This window comes from Drosophila mojavensis, unplaced genomic scaffold (assembly GCF_018153725.1).
Source record: "Drosophila mojavensis isolate 15081-1352.22 unplaced genomic scaffold, ASM1815372v1 contig_36, whole genome shotgun sequence".
NCBI classification, from domain to species: Eukaryota; Metazoa; Arthropoda; class Insecta; order Diptera; family Drosophilidae; genus Drosophila; species Drosophila mojavensis.
This window is the reverse complement of record NW_025318858.1, coordinates 8176537-8201879: the sequence shown is the minus strand read 5'-3', so window position 1 is coordinate 8201879 and position 25343 is coordinate 8176537. Positions and strand designations below refer to the sequence as shown.

Genomic DNA, 25343 nt, shown 5'->3' with positions numbered 1-25343 from the left:
TTAATATTTCTATATTTCTATATTTCAAATTAATATGTTTTATATATATTTAATCATATTTTTAAATAATAGCTGCATATTTTCTTTTGGAGCTTTTCCACACTTCCGAATATATAAATTTGTATTTGTATACACATTTTTCACTTCAAATTAAAATTGAAAATAATATGGCAAACATTTTTTGTGGCACAATACTTAAAAAATAACAATTTTAAGTTGAAAAGCGAACTACAGCGCTTCAATTTCATTTAATTAACAACACTTTATATGAGTTTTTATTTATTTAATTTTTCTTTTATTTATTTGGCCGATACATTGAAGATTCCTTGTACTTTTTTGCACCACTGTGCTATGTTAACAATGTTAATATTATGTGACGTGATGGAAAATGAATTGCATTATTTTTAGGTACATTATCTGGCCAAATGATGGGCATTCCTGTCCGTCTGTCCGTCCGTCCGTTCGTTCGTTCGTCTGTCCCTCAGTCTGTTTGCATTGTGAGTGCAGGTGAATAAGGTAAATGCATTTAGGGCTTATCTCATAGATACAGATACATTTTATAGGCGAATGTACACAGTATTTTTGTTTTTTCTTTCTTTCTTCTTTCGTCCAACAACTTCGCAACCTTGGCAAAAACTAAATGAAATTCATTGAATTATTATTATTTCTCTGGCACCGTGCACTGTACGCAATTCTCCATTTCGGCCGTATAGTCCTCGATCTGTAGGGTCGTCTCAAAGAAATTGTAACGCAAATGAACCGCTGAAGTGGCTGCGTCTAATATTTGTTTTGGGTTTGCATTGGCACCTAGTGGACAGCCAGAGAGAGGGGGAAAGAGAGAGAGAGTGTAAGTTAGCATGAGTAGACAGACAGAAAGAGAGTTGTGGAGCAACGTTTGTTGATAACATTGATGGGTGCCACGTCGAAATTGGCCACGCTTAAAAAGCCATTTCAAAAATAATTAAGCTAATTGCGCGCGTTTGCCATGGACATGAAGAGATGCGCCTAACCCGACGGACAGCAGCAGCAGCCAGCAGCAGCAGCAGTAGTAGCAACAGCAGCAACAACAACACCACCGAATCCATTGGGATAATTACCATGCAGAGCACACACACACACAAACCCACACACACACACGCACACATAAACTCACACACGCGCACACACACAACACCACGTTAAAAACACATGTAACCAGTTCCAACACTCTCACTCCCATCGCCACACCCAGTACACACAGTGCGCCGCCTCCTCTACCACCCGCTACCGTCCCACGCCACGCCTCCACCGACACTTTGTACAGCGCCCAGTGGTTTGTACATTTGGAGTCCCTGGGGCTACTCACCAATTGCCAAATGCGCAGATAGCGCTACTTTATTAATGCTCAGCGCCCAGATGCGCAAATTGTGAACGCGCTCAACGCCTTCAATGCTTTGGAATATTTGCAAGACCTCGGCATAGTGCATATAATTTGGAGTGCCCTCCATGAGAACCTGAAAACAGAAATTAGTATAAACAAAAAAAGTGAATTATTGCATTTATAATTAAAACTTAAATTCAAATTATAAAACTTCAAAATAATAAATGGTTCAAATTAGAATTCATATTAAACTATCCGCAATTAGTTACATTTAAAGAAGTAGTAACTGAATGGAATATCAAATTATAATTATTAATGAATCCAAAAAAAAAAAAAACATTTCTCATGAATTCTCTCTATGCTTAATGCTTATAAAATTTATGTAAAATCTTAGGAATGCCTAAGCAAGTTATGCATTGTTTAAATGTATATTTTATTATACATCATACATTATTTTTTATTATCATATATCAATTCTTTTATTTATTTATTTTTTCTTTTTTACCAATTTAATTTTGTGAGCTTCTAAATTGGTAAGCTTTAGCTTAAGTTTATATTAGAGCTTAAATTAGTTTTGACTTCATAGATTAGATTTTTTAATTTTATCTAAAAATTTTCAAATGAACTTGAAGCTCTATAATTTCTTTTTAAAATGAATAGCAGAAATTGCCGAGTTTCAACTTCAATTGAAGTTGAAATTCGTATTTAAATTGCACTCACCAGCAGCGCATCCTTCATAATGGTAAATGTGGTAAACAGGACAATGATGGAGAAGACGAACGTACAAATCGGATCGACAATGGCGTATTCGGGCCAAAAGTAAATGACGCCGGCGGCCACAAAGACGCCGACGCTCTGGATAACATCGCCAATTACGTGTATGAGAGCCGCCCGCACATTCATGTTGACGGCTTCACGTCCCACCTGACCGCCATGATGATGGGAGCCGGGAGCCGTTTCCGCCAATACGGCAGCTATTTCCAGATCCAGATTGGGATCCACAAGCTTGGAGTTCTGATACGAGTAGGTGGGCAGACCAGCGCCAGGTAGCTCTGCATCCTCCGGATCGAAGGCAACGCCGCCCTCGATGCGTCTGGTGGGCGAGGCGGCACATGGTGTCGATGTGGCATTTGCATGTGAAACGGATCTCTTATGCTTCTTCGCCTTCTTCTTGCTGGCCTTTGAGTTGCCATGACTGTGACCATGCCCACCGCCCAGGCCGTGCGAGTGCCCATGCTGCAGCTGCACACCCATGCTAAAAGGAGACACAAAACGGAGCGGGTGAGCGGGTGAGTGAGTGAGCGAGACAGGAAATGGTAAGAGAAATTGAAAACGTTATCACAAATATTTAATATACTTGAAAATGTAGCAGTCCGATGGCCCGTGGCACCACTCTGCAGCCCACTCTGGTGGCAGGTGGGCATACTGCCTGCCAGCTATACGGCCACGGGACTCCGGCCGCAAAAACAAAAACAAGAACCATCCACACAAAACAAAAGAGAAAAACCTTTATTTGGCTATGCGGCCGAAGCTTTTGCATTGTTTGGCATTTTATTTCAGCATTTTAATGCTACTGCAGCTAGCAAACACACTGTGCACAGTGGGACTAAGCGGTTGAAACTGATTGCTAGAAGGGAAGCTGCAAACCTGAAATGCTTCAGGTTACAAAAATTACAGTAAAACAGCTTAACTGCTTGTTTATATTGAATGGGAACTAGTTCTAAAAAATAGGATTTCAATTTTGATTTAGTATTTTCTGAAAATGAACTAGTTTGCAGTTAGAATGTTACAAATTGAGCATGAAGAAATTGTACTGATTCATATTAAATGGAAACCAGTTTTTTTATTTAGTATTTTTATTCAGTATTTCATTTTGTATTTTATTTAGTATTTTTAGTATTTTTGTGAGTTTTGTTTAATATTTTATTAAGTGTTTTTGAAAGTTAGCTAGTTCACATAGAACAATTTTACTGATCATATTAAATAGAAATCGAAAAATGGATATGGATAATATTAAATGGAAATAACTTGCACTCTACAAAATAACTAGTATTCTATTATCATATGCGAGTATTAAGAAGTTTGTTATCCTAATAATGAATATATCCATAACTAACCAAAAACTTCTCAAACTTCTCTCTCGTGTATTTTTTGAGAGTTTTGAATAATTGCATGAGTTGCGCGTGCCACTGTACGGCCGTAATATTGGTGTACTGTGTACCGGAAGGTGTGCAGGCCGCTCGACCGCCCATTCAACTAGCTCCGTCCGTTCGACCCGCTGCTGTGGGATCCGGATGCACCGCTGCATGCAAATACAAATGTATTGTCGAAAATGGCAACCGGTTGACTAGCAGCCACCCACAGGCAGACAGGCAGACTACCACAGACACACCACATCACACACACACACATCCACACACTCTCTCTCTCTCTCTTGCTCTCTCAGTCCCAGTTGGTTGTTTGGCTGGTTGCCGGCATGCATCAGGCAGTTAATAGCTCGGCACATTGACTTTTTATTCATTTTAAATGCTCCGACATTGCAGATTTATGGGTTTTCTATTTGGGGCGGAGGAGAAAGGGCCCAGAGGCGTGGCCATACCAAAAAAAAAAGAAGCCCGAAACGACAAAATTGCCTGCCCTCACTGCCTCACTGCCTCTGCCTCTCTCTCTCTCTCTCTCTCTCTCTCTCTCGTTCACCCTCTCTCACTCTCTCTCTCGCTCACACGCTGACAGCGTGTCTATAGCTGCACTTAGCCGGCTTTTTGGAAACAATACAACTCCAGTGCCGGGCGGGCATCAATAAATAAACTGGCATAAATTACGCACAGGCCAATGACACACACACACACACACCCACACAGACAAACACATTCACACACCCACAATAAACAGCGTGAACAATGTTGTTTGCGGCTAATTGACGTGACGTCACAGTTGACCCAAAGATATTCCATTTCACAATCAAAATAAATGACTTTTGGGATTCGAAAGTGAATAACGAAACGTCAAAACAAGAAAACTGAATATAAAATACATCACGCACAGATATGTTGAGGATGTAGCTGAAACATGGGATTAGTAAAAGTTGCTCTGAAGGAAATCAGTAAAACTTTGGAATTTTTCACATTTGTAAAGATAAAGAAGTATAGAGAATAAGTTTAAATAATTTCATTATGTTTTCACGAATATTTTTGGCGTATATTACTATATTATAACATATATATATATATTTTTTTAAATGTGTAACTAAACTTAAAAAAAGAAAAAAAAATGTCCATTGAGTTTTAGATTATAGCATTAAATATTTAATATACTATAATATAACAATTAAATGTATTATAATTTAGATATATATAATAATTTTTTAATTTATTGTTTTTATATATGTACATTTATATGTCTCTCTATATACAATATATACGATTCAGAAACATTTCACTCGCATAGCGCAAGCTTAAATTTTATTGCCGTCATATTCTTCAGAGCAGAAAGCTATAAAAATATGCCATAGCTCGGGATGAGATTCAAATGTCGAAATGACAAAATTTTCCCATCTTTGTCTCAAGTGCCAATTGTAATTTAATATATTTAACTGAGGTATATTCAAGTTGACATTTCCATATTTAACTAGTAAGAGGATAGCAGTCAGGCATATCTAACTACATAATACTCGTTCACACCATAAATGAAACAATAGGCTTATCAATTTACCGAACTTTATGTCTTATTGCTTTCTATCTATGTACGAAATGCCTGATGGAAAAAAAACTTTAATTACAAAAGTTTCATATATAAATATCTTTAAGAACTTTTCCCTTCTTATTTGAAAATTGTTTCTATTTTTCTGCAATTTCTGTCTATATCAGAAAACATTTCTGTATAATTTCGTTTGCCACTTGAGAGTTGCGAGTGGCTGCTGAGCCTGAGCTTGTTAGCCTGACAAGTCAATTTCATTTTCAATTTCTAACACGCGGCAACGCTGCGGCCATAATTTGTCAAAAAAGAAAAACACAATAAATAAAAAAAAAAATATATATATATATATATATGTATATATACACACCAAAACAAAGACTTTACTGCCACTTGGTGCAGAGCTTGGTCACAGCTTGGCGCGTTGATGGCTACTAAATAAATTGTACAGGGCAGGTCTTTAGTTACTCTTGGCAATGCTGGGACAGATGCTGCGACTGCTCGTGCTGCCTGTGGCTGCCCGTGGCTACCACCCGTCACGGTCAACAACAGTAGCAGGAGCAGGAGCGAGAGCAGGAGCAGAAGCAGTAGCAGATGCGACCGCATGAGCGAGGCTTGACTGTAGCGCGACTGCAAGCTGTATTCAATGCCGAGCACATACGCTTTTTGACTTTGAACATCCGATTGCCAAGGCATTTTCAACGCGCCAAAAAATGCTGCGAGCAGCGTGTGTGTCCTCGAGCGAAAAAAATGTCAATGCTATTGCTTGTGTTACTTGTGCTCCTGCTGCTGCTTCTACCGCTCTCCTGCTGCTGCTCCTGCTGCTGCTGCTGCTCCTGCCCAGTCATCTGTCTCGCTCTAACCATTTGGCGCCCCACTGTTGTTCCAACTGCGTCCGCCGTAATTTGTAGTGCGCAATGAAGCATTTCCCTTGATTTTGCGGCATCTTTACTCGCCTCGTTAGTGGCCAACAAACGACAGCAGCCATGACAACGCCGACACACTAGAGCCACGGCCACGACCACGACCACGAGCACGACTACGACAACGACGACGACGACGACCACGGCCAAAGACCGGCGCCAGCAACGGCGCTAACCAGGACAGCTAGCTAGAAGCTAGCTGCTGCCGTTGGCAATGCCAGCGCCTGGCAACATGTCCTGATTTAATTGACAGGAACATAAATATTAGCGCATATCTTGGCTGGATGGCACACTAGATGGCACCATCCATTCCCCCGGCCTACCCCTGTACCCTACCTCTACAGGATGCCCTCGTCTCGTATGTGACCTGTTGGTGTATATGTGTGCATGTGTGCATATGTGTGTGTGTGTCCATGTCAAAGCGTCTGAGCAGCTCGTTAAGCTGTCGCCCCACCACCATGTGGCATCCACGTTTATTACGCTACTCTTAATGCGCGCATTTTACAACCGAGTGTGTTGTGTTGTTATTTATGCGCCCCGGACTGTAGCGGCCACACATGCTGGAAATCAGGCTAGCAAAACACCCGAAAGAGATTCATTGAACAGATTCAACAAAAACAATCTCATTGACTCAGCCCACCCCCTCTCTTTCTCTCTCTACTCCACTCCTCCTCCACCACCTTCTCCTCTATCTATATGTAAATGCACTTAAGGCCCGAGTCATTTATTTTAAATGCCAGTTAATTACTTTCATTTACCGCATAAATTACAAACAAAAAAGTTGAACTTAAAACGCTGCAGTTGAAAAAGAAACTTTTATCGATTTGCAAATTGAATTGAAAAACTGTTCATTGAGCGGCAAAAGTGTTCTGGGTTTTATTTATTTATAATACGAATTGAGAAGCAGCAGCATCAAAGTGGACGGAAAAACAAAATCAAAGTGCGGCACAATATATGAATTTATTCAGCTATAATCTTATTTATAGAAATAAATATCAATGTAGAATCAAGAGAGAAGCAGAAAATAGCTCAAAATAGATCACTTCAATACGAATTTTTGAAGCTTTATTTATTTATTTATCTGCCGATAAGAATTGAGTAATTTACGATCATTTTTTATATTCTAAATAGTCGAGAAAAGGAACTTCAAAGGAATTATTTGAGTGTATTACACGCCCTATGAATCAAGTCAAGGGATAAGTTCTATTCTATTTAAAAGAACAATATTCCAAATAGATTAGAATTTAAAATAAAATATAAAATATTTGAAGAAGCTTATGCAAACTAATGTAAATATAAGAAAATTGTATATACATATGTTAAATGTTCTCCCAAAAGTCTTTCTTCAATTCTTAACTGATTTAAAGTCTTAATTAATTATGAAAAACAAAAAAACAACAAAATGTTTGCTTTTAAATCAAATTGTGATTCCAACTTTTCCACACGGCTATGGCAAACGCTAAGTGCTAAATTGGCGCAGCTCTCTCTTTCTCTCTCTCTCTCTCTCTCTCTCCCTGTCTCTTTCTCACACTCTCACATCTTTCTTCTCACTCTTTCTTGCTATGGCACAGTAGCCCCGACTGCAACTCATCCTTCTCATATTTCAGCTGTTTTCGCTAATGTCCCACCTGCCATTTGCGGCACTGGCCACTCTTTTGTTTGCATGTGTGCGAGTGTGTGTGTGTGAGTAGATGTGTGTGGGTGCGTTCCTAATGGCCGTTTTTAACGATGTGGAATCGTCGACAGTACCACTTAAAGCTGCCACGCATAGCTGCTGGCTGCAGCTAAACCTAACAAAGCTTCACGCAAAAGTTCTTGCCTACAGTGCCGGGCATTCGCTAATTGAACTTAAAACTCGTCTAACTCTCGGAATGAAACTTCAGAAACCTTCAAAAAACAGCCAATGGCACTATATGCTAGGACAAGTATAATAATTTTATGGCTTCACTATGAGACATTCTTTAATTAAGGAGAAATGGAATAAAGACGATAGAAATGAAAAAAAGAAGAGAGAAGACACAAGATACAAGATACAAGATACAAGATACAAGATACAAGATACAAGATACAAGATACAAGATACAAGATACAAGATACAAGATACAAGATACAAAAAGATACAAGATACAAGATACAAGATTCAAGATACAAGATACAAGATACAAGATACAAGATACAAGATACAAGATACAAGATACAAGATACAAGATACAAGATACAAGATACAAGATACAAGATACAAGATACAAGATACAAGATACAATATACAAGATACAAGATACAAGATACAAGATACAAGATACAAGATACAAGATACAAGATACAAGATACAAGATACAAGATACAAGATACAAGATACAAGATACAAGATACAAGATACAAGATACAAGATACAAGATACAAGATACAAGATACAAGATACAAGATACAAGATACAAGATACAAGATACAAGATACAAGATACAAGATACAAGATACAAGATACAAGATACAAGATACAAGATACAAGATACAAGATACAAGATACAAGATACAAGATACAATATACAATATACAAGATACAAGATACAAGATACAAGATACAAGATACAAGATACAAAATACAAGATACAATATACAAGATACAATATACAAGACACAAGATACGAGATACAAGATACGAGATACAAGATACAAGATACAAGAGTCCAGAATAGATGTATGGATGATGTGAAGGTATTCTATCCTAAGCCTGTTTTCTATCCTAAGCATGAACAACTCCATCACTTATATACCTGTTATTCAATAGCATGCCCCGGCTCTCAAGTATTTATAGGTATAATAACAATAATTGCAACTAGCAGACCCTATACTCCAGCCATTCACATACAGCACTCACTATGTAACAGCAACAACGACAATGGAAAGGAGCTTTCAAGATCGCATAACAGTAAAAGGTGACCATTTAATTTCGCTGTTCGACGTGCAGCCAAACACGTTGCGACAAGTCAGGCCTCAGCTTGACTTGACTTGACTTTCTTTTGCTGATGACCTCCCCGTGGCCCGTTCCCCCAGTCCCTCAGCACTTCACCGAAGCCGGACCGTTGCTGGACTCGTGCCACGCCCCTTAGTTGAACAAAAAAAAAGGAGGAAGAGGGTGAGCAGGAGGACGTGGTAACGCGAGGGGATTGGGAAAAAGTTGCTGTTGCTGCCGCTGCACGTTTTTCACAATCAATTCACGTAATCAAACAATTCAAGTGGCAAACACTGAAAATGCCAACGTCAACTGGAAAATTTGCGCTACTACCAGCAGCAGCAACAACAACAAGAACAACAACAACAGCAAGCAGAAGCGAAAGGGCATGCAGCGGCGGGTCGCCGCGCACACAAAAACACATACATAAACACAAACACACACACACACATACACACGCTCGAGCATGTGCCGAGCATTGAAACGATTCGATTTATGCGCCAAAAACTATGCTTCGACAGCCACATGAACGAGCTGAGAGCAGAGGGCGGCCAAGCGGCATAAAGACGTTCTCTATGAGGGGATCGAGGGGATTGAGGGGAGGGGCAGCAGTCGCAACTATGGCTGCTACAGTTGCAGGTGCTGCATACGATGCAATCAAAACAAAGCGCAAAGCATCCAAGAATGCAGCCGAAGCTCAAATACTCTGCTTGAGCAAAGGCCATCGAATGAAAAAGACCAAATGGGAGTGGAACAATCGATTGAGGAACGCGATATGGGAATGGAACTTGGAAGAGCTAAAGAATGAAGATTATGAGCTAACTATATAAGAGTTGGCAAAATGAAGTTAAAAAGTTAAGAAACCGAAAAAAAAAAAAAAACTTAAAATAAAAAATATCCTTGAAAATAATAATTAATTGAAACAAAAATAAATAAAGATTACTATAATAAATAAAAAAGAAAAATAGATATGCACTTTTGGATATGCAGAACAACTGGTAAAAAATATGAGGAAATGTTAAAACAAAATATTTTGTTTTTAAATAAATAAAACTAGCAATGGAATATTATTAAATGAATTAAGAAATATTCGAATTAATATTATACATTTATTTACACTTAAACAAAAAACTTAAATTTCTTATTTTATAAAAAGAAAACATACTAATTAATTGTATATTATCTATATAAAATTAAATTTTAAAATAAATAATAAATTAATTAATAGATTTGATAAATATTTAAAAATATTAAAGTTAAAGTAATAATATTTCTAACAATATTTAAACTAAATATAACAACTATATATTAATTAATGATTAATTTTCTTAAAGCAAATTAATTATTTAATGAAATAAATATTTTTGACAATCAATAAAATTGCGACTAAATGAATTGAAATCCCGAAATTCTTCAAAATTCTGTTAATTCAATTAAGTAGAACTTTTAAGGCAGGTAAATCACATCGCAAAGTTATTGTACTCTGCCCAAAACGAAAAGAAAATAGAAAAGTGGAAAGGGAAAAGGCATGGAAAAAGCATGCGAAGTGCTTCGGCTGCACCTTGGGACTGGCCCAACACAAACACAGGCAAAAACAAAAATTCTGTCGCCATCGTCGCAGTCATTGCTGGCGTCGCTTTTGCCTTTTGTTGACGCAAAAAAATTCGAAACTTGCGGATGGAAAAGTTGTCGCTAAAATGTGGAGAAAGTTACCGCAACAACTGGCACGACTTGAACGGGTCAGAGGGGGATGGGGGGAATATGGCATGGCTCGACTTGGCTAAGAAGATATGGCATCGAGAGGAATGCCATTGCCAGGACCGAGTTGCATTGTTGACCCATTTGCTGGCCCATGACCAGGCCCGGGCACGGGACAAGTTGATTGCGGCAATTGCAATTGGAAAACTGCCCAAGGGAGCCACAGCCAAAATGCAAGCAGACAAATAGACAAACAGACAACGGGTCGGGGCATAGACAGTTTAGACAGTTTAGGCCACTGCTTCATGGCATCCTACTTACATGACATTCACCAAAATTGCCAGGCCCGATGTGATCAACATGATCTTGGCATCCACATCAAAGTCGCCGCTAATGAGTCGTCCAATTGCCAGCCAAACGAGTATGCCAGTTATCACCCAGATCATGAAGACGGAGGCCATGGCGCCAATTACCTCAGCTCGATACCAGCCAAATGACATCCTGTCAAAGATAAAACCAAAAACTTGTAACTAAAATATTCAGAGATGATAATTTCTAGAAACTCTTCAATTATTATTTAGCGGAGATAGGGGTATGTAATAATGCTCAAGTCAAACGAATATTAAACTTTCAGAGTGTAATAAAGATACTTATAAAATTTGAACAAAACGTAAATGATTCATAATTTAAGTATTTATTCCGATATAAATATAATTTTTGTTAACAAAATAAATCTATATATTGATATTTTAATATATTTTCAACAACCCTATCTAATATATAGATATGCTTAAGGAAAATAAAATTAGTCACCACACATTATCTTTAGAAAGCAAATGTTTATTTAGTTTTTATTATATATAATTTTGTTATAACTTAGCATTATTAAATTTCTTGTTGAGATTTATTTCAAATGTGTTAGGCATAGCAAATACGTTAATTCCAACGAAAGGTAATCAATCAACCATGCCTAATACGCAATTAACACGCTTCAATTCAACAACAGCCACAAATCCAAGCATATCCAATGAATATCAAAGAGTGATATTTATCGATAAGAGATTGAGGCGAGTTATCGAGAAGATAAAGAGATAAATAAATAAATAAAATAAATAGACGAACAGAGGACCAAGCAAACAGATCTGCTAAGCAGTAGATGCCAAATTTTTATATTTTCCGTATGTCCATAAATTATGAATTATGAATTATACAAAGAAAAGGCTAAATAAGTTTAATTTAATTTGTTAAAATATGTAGCCAGAACTCAATCGTAGATAATAAACTTCGTTTCTGATATTCCTTAACATCAATATAGCACTTACAGGATTTAGGATTGCGAAAATATATAATATATTTATCACTCACCAAGTCTCGTTGGTAAATACACAATAAATCATAGCGCATAACTAACTTAATTATTAAATTATATTAGAACTTAACATGGAAACTTTCCTCAATTGAAAAAAACTAATTAAAAATGACAAGAGGAATAGATACTAGATAGTAGTTGTGTGAAAATCATAACATTAAATCAAATGAGAAGGCAATTTCCATAAACATGCTTCACACACTTCGCTTAGCTGATGATATGGGCAAGGTTAGGCGGCTAGGTGCACCTCAGGTAAGTGAAGCCAGGCTAGGCTGAACCGCTGGGCGGCATAAAATTAACATAAGTTGATAAATGCGCCCCCAAAATTTGTCAAATGCCATTTTAATTTGAGTGTCTCGGCTTTTTAGGGGCGCGCCGTGCGAACAGTGAGCGGAACGAGGGGAGAGGAGTGAACTGGGCTGGGCTGGGCTGGGCTGGTTCTGGACGGGGTCTGTGTGCTCTCGACTGTTGCTGGTATTCCCTAATGTAATGAGCGCATTGCATGTGTGTTTTCTCATTTTTCGTTATGTTACTTTTTTGTTTTTTGTTGTTTTTGTATTTGTTGTACTTTTTGTAGTTTTTGTATTTTTGGTAGGTTCAAAGTCAACACCTGGTCGAGGGCGACGTTCGTTCAATTAAAGCAACGTCCGCGCTGAGGGGACGGCGCCGAGCTCGTTATAAAATTGAAATAATGGCAATGCCAACAATTTTGCCAGCCTGCCAACTCGCTGTGTCGTTGCTGTATTTTTCAGTGTTATTTTTCCCCTGTTTTTTGAAGCTGCTAACTAATGCGACACACACCGGCAGCCAGCTACAACAACAACAGCAACAACAACAATGCAAGCAACGAATGTCTCGCCATAATAATACAATTTAATTTCCAGCAAACATCCGTCGCAAAAGCCCCTACGAACCCTCTGCAGTTTGTGTCAATGTGTATGGCCACTATATAGTTCTATATATATATATGTATGTGCGTGTGTGTGTGTTTGGTAGCCCCTTGCAATTGCAAGTGCAGCCATTTGCTTAATGACCGCCTGCCGCCTCTCTGGTTACGGTTTCTCTTCTTGTTGTTGTTGCTGCTGAAGGCGCCAAAGGCGCGACTGGAGGATTGGCTGCTGTTGTTAATGCTGCTGGGAGCGTTGCTAACCACCTCATGCGCTGGGCACACTGGTCTGGATGCTGGCCAAAAACCAACAGAAACTTGTCACAAAAAAAAAAAAAAAAAAAAAAAAAGTAGAAAAGCAAGCAGGCAACAGCAGCACATATTAACGACTAGTAGTTACCCTGTATTACACAGGCTTTGCCTGTTAACGCTCTAGCTGCCATATATCGATAGCTCAAGGTTGTAATATATAAAAAAATATAAAACTGAATATTTATTTCACTCACTGTATATGAAAAAAGTTAGCTACAAGCCTTAATAGTTGCATAATTCAAATCAAGTCTTTCGATTTGTAATCTGTATATATATATATATATATATTATTTGGATTTGACTTGAATATGTATATATATATTTTTTATACAGCCCGAGTAATTAATTTTTGAAGTTAACGAGAAAAACTATATATTATTTTTTTAAATACTCTTCTTTAATTAATTAAAATAGAGTTTTCCCATATTCTAAAAAACTTGTTCAATATTACATAAATCACTTATTAAATAGCATTGCTTTAGTTTAGATTGTTTTTAAACAAAGCATGCAATGAGTGAGTCTTACTAGTAATAAATTGCTTCAACGAACCCTAGTTTACAGGGTATATATAGAAAGATATAGAATTATCATAGTTTGAGCGCGTGTGTAGCAGTTATCATTGTGCTGCTAATTGCATTACACCTTTCCACTGATAAACAAAATCAGTCCAGGTCAACAAGAGCATAAAATAAATGCAGCATCACGTACGTCATTCATGTAATTATAGAAATGATGAACAATTGTGAAGTTTCGCAGAGCTCTCAATGAGGATCAATTAGGCATTATATAACTTCACTACGATTGTCATTAATAAAGTTACAATTGAGTGAGGGATAAACATTGAATAAACTTTTTAAGGGAGAATTTTAAAGGAGAAAATACTTGATGGTATTGATTGAAAATATATAAAATATATATTTAATATATAATTTATTATTAAATCGCAATAGATTCCTACAATAGTTTGTCCATTTTTATTTACATAATTTAAGTTTTGATCAACATTTTCATTTTTTTTTTTCTACGAATTCTAAAATGTAAATTCGTTTTCCATATAGAAAACTATTTAATTGCTATCAAAAATTTTGCAAAAATCTTTATTTTTTTATAATTTTAAATTTCACAGATTATGTTAAGCGTTTCAGATATAAATGATTTTTTTTTTCTATTTATTTTTATAATTATTATTATTTTTTTTTTAATTATTGATTTCCAAAATTTTTTATTTTAAACGCATCTGAATTAAACTTTTCTTAGCTCAATAGTAAAAATTTTATTTTATTTAAAATAAATGTCAAAATGAAAAAATTAGTTTATCTTAAATGTATAGACAAAATATCAAATCACTTTAAAATTATACAAAAATAGATTAAATTGATTGAAGAGCTGTTATGTATGCATATTGTTATAATCAGACTATAATTTAATACATATTAAAAATATATGTATAGCGAGCTATTGGATTGATTACTGCAAGGTTTTGTTTGGAATCTATCTTAATTATATATATATCGTATGCCTTAATTAATAGATTCGTACTGTCTTGGATATAATTGCATTCCACTGTGCAGTGTTTGGCGTTCGTTTGTGCTCAGCGCTGCTGCGTTTGCCTTTGCAATTGTGCAAATGTGTTTTGTTTTGATAAATTAGGCTTGTCAACTTGGCAACGGCAATGGAAACGAGAGAGAATGAGAATGAGAACGGGAATGGGAACGGGAACGAGAACGAGTCTGGCAATAGCAACGGCTCTGAACCGCATGAAGCAAAAGCCTGAGCAGAAGCAGAAGCAGAAGCGGGAACTGGAGCCGGAGCTGGCGCTGGAGCTGAGTACCGCATAAGGCTGAGGCTTGCAACCAGGCGCTGCACATGCTGCCGCTACACAAGCAACATAGGCAACAACAACAACAATATGAGACGGCACAAAGTCTGAGGCAGCGGCAGAAAATTTACAAAATTACCATGCAACACGCTTGAAATTGCAAAAGTTTTTCATTATTCACTTTGTGGCTGCAGTCGAGTCGTCGAGTGAGTGAGATTTTTGCATGAATGAGCAGAACGTGCCCGCGCCCCGCGCCCCACTCCCATCCTCACCCACAAAACACACGCCCAGCCTTAAAAACACAAGCGCAACCAGAACGAGAACAAGATGGATGCCAAGCGCCCACTCGATGGGCTTGCCTTAGACTTGAGTAGGTGATGCAGGCAACCGAGGCGGGGGCGGGGACAGGGGCGGTTGCAAGAGCTACGCAGTTCCCAAAGACCAATTGAAAAATGTGCAATGGCCAAATATACGCAACAGCAGCAGAAGCAGCAGAAGCAGCAGAAATAGCAAAAGCAGCAGAAACAGCAGCAGCAAAAGTACAAACAGCAACTGCTGCTGCAGCAGTGAAAATTTGGAAACAGGCTTTTCGCCTAATTAGATGAAGGCAAGAGGAGAGAGAGAGAGAGAGAGAGAGCGCGACAGGCTGGGATAGTATTTGTAGGCGGGGCTAAGAGTTTCAATGCGGACACGAAACCAGCCAAGTGGCAGAAATGTTGCCAAATTTTCTTGGAATTGCTGAAGATTAAATACCCTTGCGGACAGCGCAAAAGAAACTCTGCTACAATTATAATAATTCAGCTCGATTACGAATGTGGAAAAAGCTGGAGTTTATAGAGTAGTCTTAGGATTCATAGAAAACTTCCAGCTTATTGGCATTATTCTATAATAAATTAAATTCATACTACGATTAGTTTTCTATGAAACATTCTAAAGAACTGTTTAATATCTCCTAAAAATTAAAAACCTATACTTAATACACACTGATTTTTTTAAGTTTTGGAATTGAGTTTAGAGATATTTAAAAATGTTTTAAATAATTTTTGTAAATAATATTATTGTTTACTTATTTATTTATTTTTTTTTTTTAATACATAGAAGTAGAGTAATGTGCATATAATAAATCTATCCCTATGCATTTTATTTACTATTAAATATTTTTGAAAATTATGTATTTATTATTTGTAAAATCCTTACTTAGTTTGGCTGGTTTTTAATGTAAATTAAAAATAATAAAAGAATATAACTAAGATTTTTTATTAATAAATGTATTATATTGCAGCTAAAAACAACAATAAAAATTAATAATAATTATACAATTTCAATATAAATCAAACTAATATTTTAATGAAAAAAAAAAAAAAATTTATTTGGCTATAAATACTGCAATTTTTTTTTTTTTTTTTTTTTATATTAAACAAACTAAATCTCTTTTAATAAATATATATGTTAGTTGAAATATAAAAGGGGTCATTTTAACAAATATAATGAATTGTTATGTATACAAATAAACAAAAATTGACTGTATATTTCATAATTTTGTTATACACAAATTTGGTTTTAACATTTCAAAGCATTAAAGAAAAAAAATCCTAACAAATATAAGTTCATTCAAAGCATTCTTCAAAAAATTATTCATCTCTCTCAAAGGAAATTGAAGTTTTTATATTATTTTATATTAAATTTCCATTTGAAGAGGCATCGCAAGGAAACTCTTACTATTTCTCTCTTTCCTACTCTCTCTATGTATCTATCTCTTTCGCCTTAAATTTCTTTTCCTTCTACTGCGCTAGTCAATTCAATAATTTGTTGCACTGCTGTCACATAGATCTAAACTTTCAAATTCCGCCTGGCGGCAGAGCCCAGCAGATTGCCGAGCGTCGTGTCAAGAAATAGTTGTAGGAGCACAAAAAAGTTTAACATTTTATTGATTGGCCTCAGACTGTGCACAGCGAAAGTCCTTTACCTGATAGAAGGGGAGGAATAGGGAATAGGAATAGGGTGCTCTGTATACATACCGTTGCGTGGATGGACGTCCGGCTATCCAGATGGCAAACAGTGAGATCATAAAACTGGCGAAATCCGTTAGCAAGTGTGCGGCATCCGTTGCGATAGCCAAGCTGTTCGACAAAACGCCACCTGTCGGACAGTAGACAAAGTGTAAGAGTAAGAGAGACAAGTTTGAGCAAAGGGGTAAATAAATGCAACACAAATAAAAAAAAACACACACACACACAGAACTAACACGAAAAAATTAGCTTGCAATCTGTGGGAGCACTGCAATGGACAAAGACAGTTGCCACGCCCCCTCTGCCTAACTCCCTCTAGTCAGCTCACATCAAATGGTTAGCAAAACAGCAAAAAGGAGGTGCCGCATTCAGCCAGTCAACAATTTCGATTTAAAGGCAAAAGCAAGAGCAAAGGCAAAGGCCCAGGCACAGGCAACAGCAACAGCAAACTGAATGAGGTAAAAGTTCACTCAGCGAAGAGGGGGGAGTGGCAAGGGGCAAGGGGAATGTGGCACTGTCCCAGTGAATGTGGCCAACGGCTTCGATGGCACATTGTAGGTAATTGCAAAGCGATTAACAGCAACAGCCGACAATGCGGACGACAGCGTCGCATTGGTAGCGCTCGAAAATTAAATGTTTATTGTATAACAGCCCACTCCACACACACACACACACACACACACACACACATACACTCACATACAATTCTCCCTCTGTGTGTGTGTGCGGGAAAGGGATGGAAGACAGTAAGCCCTTCCGGTCGCCATATTGTTGCACTTCCGGTGCTCAGTTTTTAATCGTCTCGTCGTCCCTTTTATTACTTCGTTTTATTTTGCTTCTTCGCTTTTTTTCGCCTTTTGTTTGACTGACATTTTAGCCGAGCTTTTCTCTGCTTTCAGCTCTCTGAGGTGAGCGAAATTAGTTGAGGGAATTTGAAGTAAACAACGAGCAAAAAATGAAAAAGTGAAAGACGAGGAAAAATCAAAGTGAAATGCAAAAGAAAAAAAAACTTAAGAACAGAATAAGGGACAAAAACGGTGAAGATGTGGCAGCGAGTCATAGCCGGCTAGCTAATACTTGTTCATGCTACGTTGCTGAGCTCGTATATGAGTGAGCCCTAGATATATAGCTAATAAAAGCTGTAATAATTTAAACTTGCATTTTGTAACAAGCCAAGAGAAAGAGTAAACATTTTTCGGCTCCCTAGTTTGAATTGATCATATTACTTTGAGCTCATCATATAGACAGCCAAACCTATATACCCTTTCACATTGTGAGCGTGCAAAAAGGGTTCTTCAACAAAGATAGATTTAATACCGTTTTTCGCTAGCTACTCACCCACGATTTCGGCAATCATGAATACCAAACATAAGATGCTAGCAATGATCAGCTTCCGGCGTGCTTTCAAGTCCACGCCTTCACTCCGAGCCCTGTGGCAATGATCTCGAACTGCAAGAAAAGCAAAACAAAACAAAAACAGTTGAATATATTTAATTAAAATCATTTAATATATATAAAAATTAAATCTATAAAAAAAAATAAAATAAAATAATAAATAAATAGATATAAATTTATATAATTTATAATATAAATAATATGAAAATAAAATAACATAGAATACTAAAAATAAAAATTACAAAAAAAAAACGGCGATTATTAAAATTACTAACTACAGAAATATTCAATACAAAGTTTTATTGTTGAATAAATATAAAAAAAATAAATAAATAAATAAAAATAAACAAATGAAAACAATACAAAATTTGCAAAAATATATTTTTAAATTTCCCGTCTTTTGAATAAATATTATAAATATAACAATAATAATACAAAAATTAAATTAAATAAAATGATAAAAACAATAAATAAAAAATTTACTTATATCATTATTCTTTGTGGAAAATATATTTTTGTTACAAATTTCGTTAAATATTCTTATTTAATAAATATTAAAACTATTAAAATAAATTTAAAATATTATGATAATATAAAAATTAAATTTTAACAAATAATAAACTAAGTTTTAAAACAAAAGTATTTCAATTTATTTATTATTCCTTGTGCTAAAAATTCGATTAAATATTCTTTCTTCATAAATACAAATAAAGCTAATAAATATTAATTTCATAGATTAAATATGCATTAAATAATATATATAAAATATTTTCCACCTATTAAACGTGAATATATATAAATATATAAAACAGAAATAAAATACTAAATTAAACTTAAATACGAAATATATATAGACTCATCTGCATAAAAGCATATTTCATACCTTCGCTTTCATTAATTAGAGTACAAACCCTATTTAAATATTTAGGTACACTAAAATAAACGCAGAATCTTCTCAAGTGATAAACGGAAAAACGTATTCCATGAATTTTGCTTTTCTTATTTTTGGTTTTCATAAGAATCTTAAAAAAAGAAACGAGAGAGGGAAATATAAAATAATATATAAGCTGGACCGAGCTGGCGTATGCGATGCACGAGCTGACCCCAGGGAAACTCGACTCACACTCTGGCTCACTCGATCCCAGCCCCACCCACTACCAACCCCGGCAGCCTCTCTCGTCCTCTGTCTCCGGTCTCCTTGCTGCCTCTCTGCCATCTGTTATGCCGTTTACATATTTACAAAACAGGCATTTAAATTTATTTAACATGGTACGTGAATAATGACCACCGACGCTGTTTGCTATGGTTGCCACGCCTCGCCTCGCCCAGCTGCATGCTTGCTCCAAGCTCCTGTTGCCCATGTCCTGATTTTACCATGTGTGTGTGAGCGAGTGGGGGGGAGGGAATGCCTGGGCAGCCGTTACCCAGTTTTTTGGTGTCAGTGACAGGCGCATTCGCACTCGCACGCTCGCACCCCGTTGCTTGCTCGTTGGCCAGGAGCAGTCTATTAAATACTTTATTGCATTTGTCGCAGCCGTATTTCATGCTTTGTCATTTCCGCTGCATTTTCTTTGCACTCTCTCCCAGTTTCACTTGGCCATTGTTCACTGTACTGCGAAAGGGTAGCATGTGCATATGCTATATGCTTGTAGCTCTCTGGCTGCCTGCCTGGCTGGCTGCCTGGTTGGCTCGTTGCGCGGTTTCTTCATTTGAATTCAGTGCAAGGACGTCACCGAGAAGTCTTCCGAGTCTGCCAGAGTCCCGGAGTCTCTCACCCCCACACTCTCTCCCTCTTTTCCTCTTTTGGTTGACTCAACTCCTACTGCACAATGGCACAGTAACAATGCAGCCGGCAGCGAAATTAAATTCCAGTGCATAACCAAGGCGAGGGCCAGCCCGGCTCAGCCCGGCTCAGCCCAGCCAGCCAACAGTCGACAACGTACAGGTAGAAATTCCCAATGCCACATGAACAGTTCACCTATTAGACCCGCACAACACACACACACATGCTCAGAATGAATTTGCCGCTTCAGCTGGCAGCTCCTTCGACATCGTCTCGTTCACGTTCTCGTCCTTCTCGTCAGCGTTGCAACTGATGCATAAAAATCATCATACTTGCAATTTAAACAACTGCAATCCATCTGCATCTTTAATTGGTCGCTTCCCACCTCTTCCCCCTCATGCTACACCCTCCCTCTCTCTCCTCTCTATCTCTCCCATTTCCTTTCATCTTGAGTCTTTCTCCATATGCCAACAATGTGGCGCTTCCTTTAAATAATTCAACTATCTGGCAACCCTCCTCGCATTATTCCAATCATGCTACAAATAAATATTTTAACAGCAAATTTATGCATCGAAAAAAATAAGCATGTATTTGCCTTGAGCTCCAGCTAAAGCCCGGGTCTTGGCTGGCTTTTAATTGTCTTAACTAATTGGTATACTCGCTCGAGGGGTTCAAAAGAGGGTATATTTGGTTTTATTAATCTGATGTAAGTGTGCTAAATGTACTTAGTCAAAATATTGGAAGTTCTTTCAATTGGAGAGCTACGATTAAAGGACATTCTGGCTTTAAAAGTAAAGATGGGTAACATATATAATTTATAGAAATTATAGGACTACTCCGAGCCGAACAAACGTAGCCAGAAAGTTCTCTAGATCATTTTATCTAGAAATCATTCCCTTATGATAAGATAACGAGCATAAAATGCCCTCAAAGACATAAGATATATATTTTACAGTTTGAAAGTATTTTAGGCTAAACTGAAATTTATGAGAATTGCATAGAGAGCCAACATATGCAGCTGGAGTAAAAGACCACAGAATGATTAAAAATAAGTCTGAGGGAACATAAGCAACCAAAATATACAATTATTTATGATGATTCTCTATACAATAATAATGAATGATATCTCCAACGTACGTATACTTTATATAAGTGGTCAATTAACAAATTAATCAGCGCCCCAATGGACCACTTATCGTAAAGGCGTATGGCTTATATAAATGATCAATTAATCACTTATATAAAGAATAAATAAATTGCCTATACATATCGAGTTTACGGTCATTTAACCACTTACATAAAACTTTCGCCTTTCATCAATTGTCAAAAATAATAAAATCGCTTATCTTTGATAATCGCTCATCATGTCCAACAATCATAAAATCCATATTCTCTTCAGCTATCACAGTTTACAGGGTATACCAGACTAGCTCATGCGTCTTCACGCCTTACACCTGAGCTTTTTACTCGCCACTTCATAACAATAGATCTGAAAGACGTTAGCTGGCGTCGCATCTGGTTCGCGTTTAACTAATTAGTTAGTGACAATCAGGTAACACATAGGTAATTGGGGCTAATTCAGGCAGCTTGGCTGTTATGCAAACGCTCGGTAGCTGCAGATGGTGTTACACATGGTTAGGCAACAGATTGAGCTGCATCAGCTGATTGCCGATATTGGCCAAGAGGCGTAGGGCCCCGACAGTCGAGGAACTCTGTCTAGACATGACGTAATGTCATTTAAGGTCGTTCCTCTGCCCATAAATTTAATCACCGCACTGCCAAGAAGAAGTAAAAGAAGAAGAGCGCTGAATACGGCGCCATCGACTGTGTTGACTTATTGAAGAGGAAATTAATATTCAGAGTTGATCGAAGCAGCGCGAACGAAGCTGGACTGCTCAACTGGGGGATAACTGTGGCGCACTGAGTTCATAGTTTTGGTCACAAAAAAAAAAGGACAGCAGGAAGAAGCAGGAAGTACCCAGTAGTTGGGTATGAACTGTTAAGCAATAGGATGAATACAGAATACGATGTCCGGCAGGACATACCCCGTAAAATGCGGGTATTTATTGTATGCGCTATCTATTTCTGTGAGGACTCCACATAGCAGTAAGAAATGAGATATTATTTTTAAATATGTAATTCTTCAAACAATTATCAAGTTTAGTGTAGTATTAATGGAGTCTTTAAGCACTACCGGGACGAAAACTACGAAATGTAGATAGTTATTATGTGAATAGTTTTACAGATCTTACCTCTAGAAGTTGGATTCCTCTGGAAAGATGGACGTTTTCTCATTTTATGATAAAAATTAAAATACGTTTTTATTGACTTCAGCTAAGTTAAAGCTCTTACATAATCCATTAAGTGAGTTAAAATTTGATATTTACCTATTTGCCAATATACCTTTATATAATTTAACTAAATGGTGTATTTATCAATAATCCTTAATTTTTTATATTTTCTAGAGATTCACAGGGTATCTGTCGAGGATTGCTTGCTTCCTCTTTTTTTTTTTTTTTTTTTTTTTTTTAATTTTGCCTCAAGTTGTTCAATAACTTATATACCTACAGGGTATCTATACGAATATTAGTTATTCTTACAGGATGTTAATAGAAAAAAAAAAATACTAAATTTTGGTAGCATTTTCTACGTTCCATCTCCTCGAACATAAGCCTTGAAATAATCAAAGTCCCCTTTAGACTTGAAGTCAATTTGCATTGTTATTACAGGGTATTCAAAATGAGCCATTCATTTATTTTGGCCTCGTTGTCATACGTAAATTATGTGCCCAGCTCTCGCAATTTATGGCATATGACAATAGTCAAGCGGCGATCCAAGCATAAATTTTGATTATAACCCGCAAACGCAGCTGCTGCTGCTGCTGCTGCTACTGTTGAAGCTGTTGCTCCTTTAGCTCCTTCAGCTCCTTCGGTTGCTGCTGCTGCTTGCGAGCAGAATTGCGACCAAAGTTTGCAATCGTTGAAAAATCTTCAACTGATTGATGACAAGGCGTTGGTTGCACAACCTGTCTCTCTCTCTCTCTGTCTCTCTCTCTACCACTGTCCCTCTATCTGTCTTTCTCTATCTCCCTCTCCCTCTCTGTCTGTCTGTGTGGGTGTAAGATATTTGCTTACCGAAGCCAGGCAACAGGACCTTCTCGAGACACGGCGATGACTTCGTCATCAACATTTTCGTTGTTTTTGTTGTTGTTGTTGTCATCAGAGTCGTTGTCGTCTGTCGATAAACACGTTCATCGCTCATTTCCATTTCCGTGCCGTCTGCCAATTAGTGCGCATTACCGTGTAATAACACAAAAATTGTGCAAAAATTTTCGATTTTCAAACTCAACTGAACAACAATCAACAAATACAGTTCGACTTGACGAAAAATGCTGTGAAAACTAATTTTCTACAGTTGTTTTCCGCTCACCCCATCTCCCTATTTCTTCTCCCCGTCCCCCTGATCTACTTTTGCTATTTTTATTTTTTTTATTTTTTTGCAATGTTTGTTCGGCATTTGCTTTGCTGCGATTTCTTGATAATTTATGAATGACTGCAAATTGCTTTGGGTGCTGATTGAAAGCGACACGAAAAGTGCCGTAGTATATCAGCGTAGCGCAGCTCAGCCACCTGTCGGCCCCGCCCCCGTTTCGTTTCGACTCACCTTCAACTTCAACGTTGTTGGAGCGGCCATGCAAACAGAAAATCTGCGAAGGCGTCGCTGGCGCATTGTTGTTGTTGCCATTGCCATTGCCATTGCCCGTTTCCACGTTCGGCTGCGCTGGTGTTGAGCCGTAATTATTTGAGCGCCTGCAATAGAAAGAGACAGCAATATAATAATAGTATACAGGCAACTGATCGCACTTATACTCTACATTGTTTTCTTTGTTTATTTTTAGCATGAGAGGCGCAACTTACTGCAGCGCAAAAGGAATAGAACAACAATAGAGAATTAAATCGGCTGCCAAGTACGGTACTTTTCCAACACAATGTAAACGCTTACTATGCACACACACACACACACACACACACACACTACTCTCTCCCACTCTCCAACAGCAAAGCGCGTAATGAGCAGCGGGAATATAAAAAAACAAAGAGGGCGCGAGCATGAGTATAGGAGAGCGCGGCATGGATGAGGGGAGTTTTTTTGTGATAGGTGCTAAAATGAAAACTGCAACGAAAAATTCAATTTGAAGTTTTGTTACTTAACCCAAACTACGGGCGACTACTTAATGCCACGCCTTCGCGCCCAACTTCATCACACATGTGCACGTCTGTCTGATGTGGCCGTTGATAAGTTTGCTGTATGTGGGTGTGTGTGTGTGTTTGTGTGTGTGCTCGCGTAATTTTTACTACGAAAAGTGCAAATGGCGCTAAACTACTTGCTCTGCAAGTTTGCAACGCAATTGCCGCAGCAACAAAAAGGAGTAGAAAGAATCAGCAGCAGTGCAAATGAAAAAAAATATAAAAAATAAAAAACACTGAAGTGAAGTGAAGTGAGTATTTTCTTAGCACCTACAGCTACTACTACTACTACATCTACTACTACAGCTGCAACTCTTCTACTATAAGTCTCGCTCTTTTGCAAGCGAACTTTTTCGAGGCCTTTTCACACCTCTGACAGTTGTCGAGGATCCCACGGTCGGGCGCTTTTACGGCTATTTAACAAATCAGCAGCTCATTTGGCGACTTTGCTGCTCTTTATGTTAATTTGCTAAGATTTTCTACTTGAATTTTTCCCTCGCTTAATGCAAAAACTCTTGCAGCAAAAACTTTTCTGCTGCTGCCGAGACCTCCAGCCAGCCGCCTGCATCCCTTCGAAAACTTACGTCACAATCGGCGTGCCTTCGCTCTTCGACATTATTATAGAATAACAAAATGCGCACGAAATACAAACAGCAAAAGCTGACGAAGAAGAAGAAAAGGAAGAAACAACACACAAAAAGAACTTAAAACTCAACTTCACAATGGAAGCTCTCTCAATCAACTGTCGTAGTTGCTTATAGATCAACTGGATATGTCGAAAGCGAAGCTGCGACGACACGGAGATCAGCGGCGATAAGACTGAAAGCAAATAATAGATAAGTGACGGACAGCGTGATAAGAGTGACAGTCTAAAATATGAAAAAAAAGACAAAGCA

The 25343-nt window shown here is 37.5% G+C and overlaps 1 protein-coding gene across 1 annotated transcript; it reads right to left on the bottom strand.

Moving 5' to 3' along the window:
* Positions 1-268: 268 nt before the first annotated feature.
* LOC6576333 (zinc transporter 2) lies at positions 269-25210 on the bottom strand. Its single transcript, XM_002002288.4, has 8 exons — positions 25032-25210; positions 23864-24009; positions 18361-18471; positions 17032-17152; positions 10949-11128; positions 2081-2615; positions 1346-1493; positions 269-807 (listed from the first exon to the last, which is right to left on the bottom strand). The coding sequence occupies exons 1-8, from the start codon at positions 25061-25063 to the stop codon at positions 662-664; spliced, it is 1419 nt and encodes a 472-aa protein (XP_002002324.1). The 5' UTR covers positions 25064-25210; the 3' UTR covers positions 269-661.
* Positions 25211-25343: the final 133 nt, after the last annotated feature.